We start from the raw sequence: 9825 nt of genomic DNA on the forward strand, positions 1-9825 counted from the left end.
GCCTGCCCTCCTCCCTCCCTGATCACCACCAGTACTGGGAATAAAGTTATTTTCATTGCAGTTAGTTTTGCACAGGTGGTACCACCTGCTGCAAGTTCCTTCGTTTTGAATAGTGCTCTAACAATTCTGAGACTTTAGAAAGTTTATGTTTTTCTTGCAAGGTTTACTCCCCACTCAGTTCTTGAAGAAAAGAGGAGAGTTGTGCAATATCTCCATAGACAGCCTCCTTATGGTTACTCTAGAAGGGAGGAACTGTCCCACATTAGTGCTTGTGAATGTAAATGCCTGTGGCCCAGTGTTGATGGTGGCATTTGCCCAAGCCCACACTTACCTTCAGAATTCTCCAAAATGACCGAGAATAAAAGCAGTATTTTTTTCATTTGTGTAGGAGTTTCTGATACACTCTTTCCAAATTTGGTTTCCTTCCTCATTTTTAAAGTGGCAAAAAGAAAAAACAAACCCACCCCAAAACACAAAAAAAGCAACACTGCTGACAATCTCAGAGTTGACTGGCTCCCTAAGAGTTATTATTCTTTCCAACTGAACATGACTGTAGTTCAAAGGGAAACTTTAGGAGGAGAACTAAGAGAAGTATTCAGATTAAATCAGAGTTATTTGAGGAATTTGATGGTTGGGGGAAGTGATATTTAAAAAATCATATGAGAAAGTTAGAATTACAAAGCAGTAAAAAACTATAGTAATTCTTTCAAATGTGTACCAGTACAATAAAATTAGTAATTTATGTATGCATTGAAATATTATTTTATGTCCATGAATGTAAAACTATTTAGAGATCTATGATGAGGAATTTATACTTCAAATATGGTAGTAAAATGTGTTGACGGTACACCTCATTATTTCACAGACTTAGTTAACCACATGTTGTCATATTCTTGAGTAAATATTCATATTAATTGCATTCCCCTCAACTCAATGTGCTCCATTCACACTTTTTCTTGGTTTCTTATACCTGCCAACCTCTTTATTGGCTTTATGCTTTCTGTCCATGCTGAAATGTTTTCCTCACAGTAGCTCTTTACCTTTTGGGTCTTAAATGTCACATTATTTAAATATCTGCCCATACCACTCAATCTAATATAGATTGCCCTGTTAATTTCTATCCCAGTACCCTGATTGTTTCCTTAATAACATTTGTTATAATATGCAATTATTATGTTTATTTGATTCCTTTGTTATTTTCTCTTCCTCTAATAAGCATGGAAACTCCATGAAGGCAAGAACTTTGTGTCCTCTTCATCACTGTATGCCCAGCAGCTAGTATAATGGTTGACACGTTAATAGGCTTCCACAAATAGTTCTTGAATACATTAAAGCATGCATGAATGGATCTCTTGAAAATAGCACTCTCTTGAAAATGTAACATAATTGTGATCCCTGAATCCTTAAATTAACATAATAAGGTTATCAATGGCAAGATAAAAGTGTAACCATTTCATGCATTTAGCAAATACTAGGAAATTTCAGTTAAACAAATGCAAAGTAATTCACAGTAATTGACTGGACAGTTTAATTTCATGTTTTAATCAGAAATTAGATAGTTTCAGGTAAGTTAACCAGTGTTTCTTCATAGTAATTCAACTTTTTTCTAGAAAAGAATGCTGCATTCTAGAAAATATAAAGCTGACCTTTGAAACTTAGCAGGCAAGCACTGCTAAAATCAGTGGGAATGAAAGAGGAGGAGGATGGGTGACTGATGTTACAATGTATTTTTTGGTTGAACTGTCTATAAAATGCTATTCTTTTTGTTAATGTTTTGTGCTAATTGAAATTTTTCAGTCTTTCAGTGTTAATTAGTTAATTTTTTAGTGTTTTGGGCATCTAAAATTCATTTTCATAAATACTCAAATGAAATTGACCAATAATAGTTGTCATCTCTAAATAGTTCTTTTTTGCATTATAAGCAGTTGAAGGAAATGTAGAGAAATGTCGGCAGCAAATATGGATTTGTAATGGATTTGCTTTTTCAAGTTTAATTTAATACCTTAAAGCTGCCATTCCATGGAATGCTTTAGCCTGACTCAGTTGAGCACATAATTAAAAACCTATATATAATTATTTTTCCCCCCTGGAAAATTATTTTAACTTGTTTATCTTAAGAGTTGGTACCAGTCTGGGCACAGTGGCTCATACCTATAATCCCAGCACTTTGGGAGGCCGAGGTGAGAGGATTCCCTGAGCTCACGGGTTCAAGACAAACCTGGGCAACTTGGTGAGACCTCATCTCTACAATAAATAAAAAAATTAACTGGGCATGGTGGCGCATGCCTGTCGTTCCAAGTACTTGGAAGGCTGAGGCAGAAGGATTGTCTGAACCCAGCAGGTCAAGGCTGCGGTAGCTGTGAGCATGCCACTGCACTCTAGCCTGGGCAACAGAGTGAGACTCTAACTCAAAAAAAAAAGAACAAAAAAAACCCAAGAAGTTGGTACCAAAGGTGTAGACAAATAATGACATTATTTTTCTATCAAAAGAATTCCTACTTGTGCTAATGATTAAGAACAGTTTTCTGTTAAAATTTCCAAAAGCATTGGTTTTATTAACTGCTTTTGAATTTAGTGCTTTTGTATCTAAAATTCATTTGTGGTTTAGGAATTTAAAATCCCAGTTATTGTCAACAAAATGCCAAGAAATGGAATTTTGGTAATAGGCAAGGTTAGCCAGTGCTTTTTTAAGTCTTTCTAAATTGAAGAAAGTATACTCACTCCAAGATTTCACCTTTATTTTTAAGGTAATTGTTTTAAAATTATTGTTTGAGGTTTTAAGCCTTTATTTTAAAAATTGCTGTGCTATAAAACTTACATTAAACTTGTTGAGTCTTGTTTTGATTCTGAGATGGTAGAATTCATATTCCAGCAAACTTTAAAATTGGTTGTAAGTCAGAATTTTCTTCCAATTTTCTTTAGGGTTTCATCAGAATGTTTAGTGTGGGATACTTGATCCAGTGCTGCCTTCGAATTCCCTCTGCATTTAGGCATCTGTTTACACAGCCATCCCGGCTAGTTTCTCTCTTCTACAATAAAGAAAACTTCCAGCTTGGAGCTTTTCTTGGCTCTTTTGTTAGTATATACAAGGTAAGATCTTCAGAAAAGGAAAGAAAAATGGGAATTATTAGAATGAGATATGGCCTTAATTCATTTGTCTTTTTTTTAATGCTTCCTTCTGAAGTACAGTATTCATAAATATCTTGACATCATCAAATGCATATAATATATTGAAGTTATTTCCTCAATTAAGGTTGAACATATTTCTTCCTTTAAAATATTATTTGATATACTTGAATGTGTAGATGTGTCCCATTTACATGTAGTATTAAAGATTCTCACACACTTTTTTTCTTTTTCAATGCATAGACATCCTGAGAAAATATGAATTTTCTGATATTCTCAACATAAAAAATGATATTGGTATACCTGGATTATCTCTTTTTCTTAATCATATTTAGTGCCTGGTCATTAATTTAAACATGTTTTAGATACTTTTAGCTGATAGCAGCACTTGATACCATCAGTAAGGATCATCTATTGTAACTTATACAAATAATGATTTATTTTCCTTCTTCCACCCAAATATTATTCTTACTACACTGTCTTAAATAGCCAGAGTTAATATTCTTCTACCCCATTCTGTATGTTCCTATAAATGCGCCTACACATGCATAAGCCCACACTTGATCCTACTTGTAGAGATCATTCTTGACACAATACTCTGCAACTTTAAGTAATGACCTTCTGTTTAATGGAATGGCTCATAAGTAAATTATATTACTGACATTTTATTAAACATTTAAAGTTCAGATTCTAAACCTAAATATAGCTTCTAAATGGTAAAGTGTGTTAATTAAGGTTGACCTGTATATGTGTATATATACATGTGTAGACATATTTATACACAACACATATATACACACATATTTTGTTGTTCTTAAACTCCAAGAAAATTAATGCTGGAAAAATTGAATTCTAGAGCTATTTTAGGTAAAATAGTCATGTGTCATTTTATGTAAAAGTTTACTCATAAAACAGGTATGGAGAAAATATTCTGAAATACAAAGAGGGAGTTATAAACTATAGGTAATGAATCACTTGTTAGGAAATATTGCTAATATTAAAACATTTTCAATATGGTTTGACTAGGAAACAGTACCAATGTCTTTAAATATACAAGAGTTAAGAACATTGTTGGCCATTATATATTTATATTCCCATTCTTTGTTATTTCCCATGTTGCAGTGTTTGTATTTATTCTTAGCATAAATTCTTAAATGTTTATATGTGGATTATCTCCTTCGTTTTTGGCCCCAGGGTTGGTTTTTCTCCATCATCCAGCACATCTTGATGTGTGTCTTGTTTTGCTTTTTCACTTCTGTTACTATTTATCCACTTAGGAAGTATAAACGAATGGTATTAAACTAAGGAAAATACAACTGGGACAGAAAATCTCATAGAAAATATTCATACAGTATGTTCAAAAGCCACATGTGATTTTTCAAAACAAAGTTTCGATGCCATTAGTATCTTTGTAAGAATGTTATTAAGAGAAGAGCAGACAAATAAACCTAATGTTTTCTGTTTTGGGGTGAATTGACCATTCTCTCGTTTTGTAAGGTTTCTTTTTATCCCTCAAAATGTTCCTTTTTCTGAAGTCTACTATGTTTAGTATTATAGAGCTATTCTAACTTTCTTTTCATTAGCATTTGATGGTATAATATTTTCATTATTTTACTTTAATCTTTGTCTTCATTTTAAAAGTTGGTTTCTTTTAGACCACATATAGTTGGTTCTTTGTTTATTATCCAATCTGATAAGCTCTGTCTTTTAACTGGTGTGTTTATATTGTTTACATACGAAGAGGGACCCAAAAAAACTCGGAAATATCTTTTGGAGGGTGGACCCCTTGTATTACACTCAGAATTTGTTCCTCTAGATCAAATGGTCAACCAAAGTTTTAATCTGGAAGTTTTTAGAAGGTTGTGTCATGATTGGCAGAAGAAATGTCCTGAGCTATGACAAGCAGGTGACTGGTTTTTCTACCATGACAACACACCTGCCCATACTGCACTGAATGTTTAGCAGTTTTTGACCAAAAATGACATGACCCCCATACCCCACCCTCCTATTCACCTGATCTCACCCCAAGTGACTTTTTTTTGTTTCCCCAATAAAAAAAAGTCCCCAAAGGGAAATGTTTTGCCAATGTAGAAGAGGTGAGACACAAAACTGCAGAAGCACCTTTAGCATCAAAATCGAGGTGTTCCAAAACTGTTTTGAGCAGTGGAGAAATCATCTCAATAGGTGCATTACATCAAACAAAGAGTACTTTGAAGGTGACTGAAATTTAAATGTATAAGACTAAATACACAATAAAAAAAATAAATTCCGGGTTTTTAGGATTCCCCCTCATATTATGTACTTATGATATGGTTGAGTTTAAATCTATCTTCTTGTTAGTTGTTTTATATTTTTTCCATTTTTACTTTGTTCTTTTTTTTCTGCCTTTGGGATTGATTAAATATCTTTCTATGACTCCATTCTATCTTCACTATTGACTTATGATTTATACAACTTTGTTTTAATTTAGTGGTTGCCTTAATACTTATATAGATGTTTTATATTTATCAGCCATTCTTTAATGTTATACCAGTTCTTGAATAGTATAAGAACGTATGTCACTACACTTCTGATTCATCTTTCTCATCCTTTGTGCTGTACATTTATCTTTACATATGTTATAAACTCCACAATATATTGTTACTATTTTTGTTTTAGACCAGTAGTCATCAGTCTTATCTATAAAGAGAGCCAGATAGTAAATATTGTAGGCTTTATGACCATATGGTCTCTGTCACAACTACTCAGCTCTGCCGTTATAGTGTGAAAGCAGCTACAGACCATACATAAATGAATGAGCATGACTGTGTTCCAGTAGAACTTTATCACACTGTCATTAGAAGTTCATATAATTTTCACATCACAAAATAGTATTTTAGTTTATTTTTCATCCATTTAAAACTATAAGAATGAGTATTAACTTCTTAGCCATATAAAAACAGGTTACAGGCCAGATTTGTCTAGTGAACCATAGTTTACTGACCTCTGCTTTATTTATTTATTTATTTTTAACTGGAGTCTCACTTCGTCACCCAGGTTGGAGTGTAGTGGCATACTCACGGCCACCTCAGTGCTGACCAGCTGGGCTCCGGCAATCCTTCTACCTCAGTCTTCCAAGTAGCTGGAACTACAGGCATGCGCTACCATGCCTGGCTAATTTTTTTATTTATTGTAGAGATGAGGTCTTGCCAAGTTACCCGGGCTGGTGTCGAACTCACAGGCTCAGGCAATCTGCTCGCCTCAGCCTCCCAAAATGCTAGGATTGCAGGCTTAGCCACTGAGCCCAGCCGATCTCTACTTTAGACAGTTAATTTATTTTTTGTGCAATTCAAGGTTTGTTTGTGTGTTTTTAATGTGTCTTCTAAATTTACCTTCATTTTTCTTTTTTCAGAGCTCTTTATGTTATTAAATTTTTGTCTGGTATCATATTCTTTCCATGTGTAAAACTACCTTTAATATTTCTGGCTGGGTGTGGAGGCTCACCCCTATAATTCCAGCACTTTGAAAACCATCCTGGGCAACTTGGCGAGACCTTGTCTCTACAATAAAATAAACTAAAAAAATTAGCTGGTGGTGTATGCCCATGTTTTCAGCAACTTGGAAGACTGAGGTGGAAAGATCACCTGAGCCTAGCAGGCCAAGGCTGTGGTGCCTGTGAGTGTACCACTGCACTCCAGCCTGGATGACAGAGTGAGACTTTGACTCGGAAAAAAAAAAAAATAAATCTGACAGCTCAGGTCTGCTGGTAATGAATTTTCTTAGCTTTTATCCTTCTAGAAATGTCTTTATTCTACCTTCAGTATTGAGCAGTATTTTTCTCTGGATGTAGAATTTGGGCTTGACATAATCGTAGTTTATCTAGCTTTGTATCCATGTTAGAATGGAAATGGTGCTTTTCCCAGCATTCCATAGCTAGGCAAAAGTGGAATTTATGGATTTATTTTAAAAACTTATTGCAATAAAAATATTATTTGTAAATTCTTAATATTATCTATTCAGAGCAATCATTTTGTGAAAGATTATTGTTCATATTTTTTCCAGTCATGTGTTCAGTTTGATTTGGATAAAATCACCCATTAGCTCCAGGGACATCTAGTGAATCACTCATTACAGTTGTTTTTGTTTTCAGGCATTTTTTTTCTAGAAATAAAGTAACTGAAGTCATTGTATTTTCTCTTTAATACAGGGTACTAGTTGCTTCCTGCGCTGGGTCAGAAACCTAGATGATGAACTACATGCTATTATAGCTGGTAAAACAATAATAAAAAATGAACGATTTTTTTTTATCAATCACTTGTAGTAATGAATCAGAAGTAGCTTCCAAATTCATCCAATTTCTATGTATCTTTCTTTCTCTGTTATAATAGAATCTCTATCAAGGCAGTCACCAAACATTTTGTTTGTTATGTTTGACATGTTAAGGCACCCTTGCCATCTGGTGTTTTGAGTTCATAATTTAATGCAATATGACTTGGGTGTCTGCTCTGTTATAGGCCAGAAATCCTAGGGAATATGTTCCAAAAGAATGTAAGGTCTTATATAGCATAAGTAACTAATTAAAGTTCAACTAGATTTATTTTGAAATTTTATTTATGCCTCTTTAAAATAACATATAATAATAATGTTTAAAAGAACTAAATCATTTTATAATAGTAAAAACTAGAGATCACATTCTATAAGTACAATATATGTATTACTTAAGTTAGGTAGGTCATTTATCAGGTATTTACTAGTGATAACTTACTTTTTAGTATTCTGGCCTTACCTGTCCCCCTTGGTTTTTCATTTATAGCATGAAGGCAAAGGTATGGAGAGAAGTGTGATGACAGCATTAAAAATAATTTGAGCTATTAGGAGAATACATGAATAAATATTTTCTCTCAAAATCAGAAATTATACCAATAGCCTTTAAATAATTATTTGTCAGAATTGATATATTTGGCAAGACTACTGTTCTTTGAAAAATTAAATTGAAATGTAAAGTTTCTTGTTTTACATAAATAAGAACTGTTTGTTCCTAACTCTGAAAAAACTAAATTTAAAAATATGTAACAATAAGAACTCTCCCCATTTTAATATCATCAGGCATATTACTGTCCTTGTGTTGTAACAAGAGACAGTGCTATAAACCAATTCTTTCCTATGTAAGTGAATTCTGATGACATAATAACAAATAAATACTGTGTGATCTGATCTGTCTTTTCTTATTGTTTTAGGATTTTTGGCGGGTATATCAATGATGTTTTATAAAAGCACAACTATTTCCATGTATTTAGCATCCAAATTGGTGGAGGTAAGCAAAATTTTTTTATGTATGAACACTTCCAAAGGATTATAAAGTTTTATTAAATGCTAACTGCTTTAGCAGCAAGTATATACATATATCCCAATTACAAAAATAAATTCTAATCCTATAAAAGTATTTGCAAAGTCAATTCCCTTATTTTTTTCCTTCAAATATACATAAGTGTAGAAAGAAGAGTGTAGTTAATTCTCATGCACCTGTCATGTAATTTCAACAGTTATCAGCATTTGGCCAATCTCTTTTCATCTGCACTCCTCAGTTCCCCAGGTACTGAATTATTTTAAGCACATCGTTTCATCTTCAAAAAAACTTAGGACAAAGACTTTTTTTTTTTTTGAGTCAGAGTCTCAGTGTGTTGCCGAGGCTAGAGTGCAGTGGCACACTCATGGCCACTGCAGCCTTGACCTGCTGGGTTCAGGCGGTCCTTCCACTTCAGCTTTCTAAGACTGAAGACATGCATCATTACACTCAGCTAATTTTTTGATTTATTATAGAGACGAAGTCTCGCCAAGTTACCCAGGCTGGTCTTGAACCCCTGGATTCAGGCAGTCCCCTCACCTCTGCCTCCCAAAGTGCTGGGAGTTCAGGTGTGAGCCACCAAGCCCAGCTTAAGATAAAGACCTCTTAAAAACAAACAAGCAGATCAACAATATGACTGCAGTATAACAACAGAACCATTATCATAAATTAACCCAGTAATTCCTTAATATTATCATATATCTAAGAATTTACACTACTGCACTCCAGTCTGGGCGACAAAGTGAGACTTCGACTTAAAAAAAAAAAAAAATTTACATCTTCAGTGATTATGTTATGAATATATTTTTGCAGTCACTTTGTTCGAATCAAGAGTCAAAGTTTTTTAAAATTTATGATGGTACCTCCACCCCCCAGTTCTCTTCTTTTTCCTTGCCATTTATTTGTTGAAGATCTTCCATAAACTTAGTTCCATAAACTTTTCTGCATTCTGTGTTTTGCTGATTGCAACCTCACTGTTGTGGTTTGTTTCTTTAACTCATGTATTTTCTAAGCAGTTAACTAGATCTTGAGGTTTAAGCAAACTAAGATTCAAATTACTCTGGGGGGCAGCATGGCAGATATAATTTGCATTTAGTGTGGATTTGAATTTCATGTTGCATAACATTTGTCTCTCTTTCTGCAATGCTAAGATTGATCAGTGGGCCTAGGTGTTCACAGCGCCAATATAAGGATCTCCAGCAACCTTTCAGCTAGTAGTTTTAGTATCCATTAGTGGTCATTACCGGGATTCATTATTTCATAAGGGGTTGCAAAATGGTGACAATCTACTGTTACAGTTTCTTCTGTATTTATTCACTGGAATGCTTTTTTTTTTTTTTGAGTTGGAGTCTCACTCCGTCGCCCAGACTGGAGTG

At 33.9% G+C, this 9825-nt stretch overlaps 1 protein-coding gene across 2 annotated transcripts in view; it reads left to right on the forward strand.

Moving 5' to 3' along the window:
• TMEM135 (transmembrane protein 135) overlaps window positions 1–9825 on the forward strand; it is a 287168-nt gene that overhangs the window by 268224 nt on the left and 9119 nt on the right. For both annotated transcript variants that reach the window (XM_008067224.2, XM_008067225.2), the window contains 3 exons: window positions 2923–3090; window positions 7313–7376; window positions 8343–8419. In XM_008067224.2, coding sequence (XP_008065415.1) covers window positions 2923–3090; window positions 7313–7376; window positions 8343–8419 — 309 coding nt within the window. The remainder of the gene's footprint in view (window positions 1–2922; window positions 3091–7312; window positions 7377–8342; window positions 8420–9825) is intronic.

Source organism: Carlito syrichta, unplaced genomic scaffold (assembly GCF_000164805.1).
Source record: "Carlito syrichta isolate Samal-C Ts95f unplaced genomic scaffold, Tarsius_syrichta-2.0.1 Scaffold309418, whole genome shotgun sequence".
NCBI classification, from domain to species: Eukaryota; Metazoa; Chordata; class Mammalia; order Primates; family Tarsiidae; genus Carlito; species Carlito syrichta.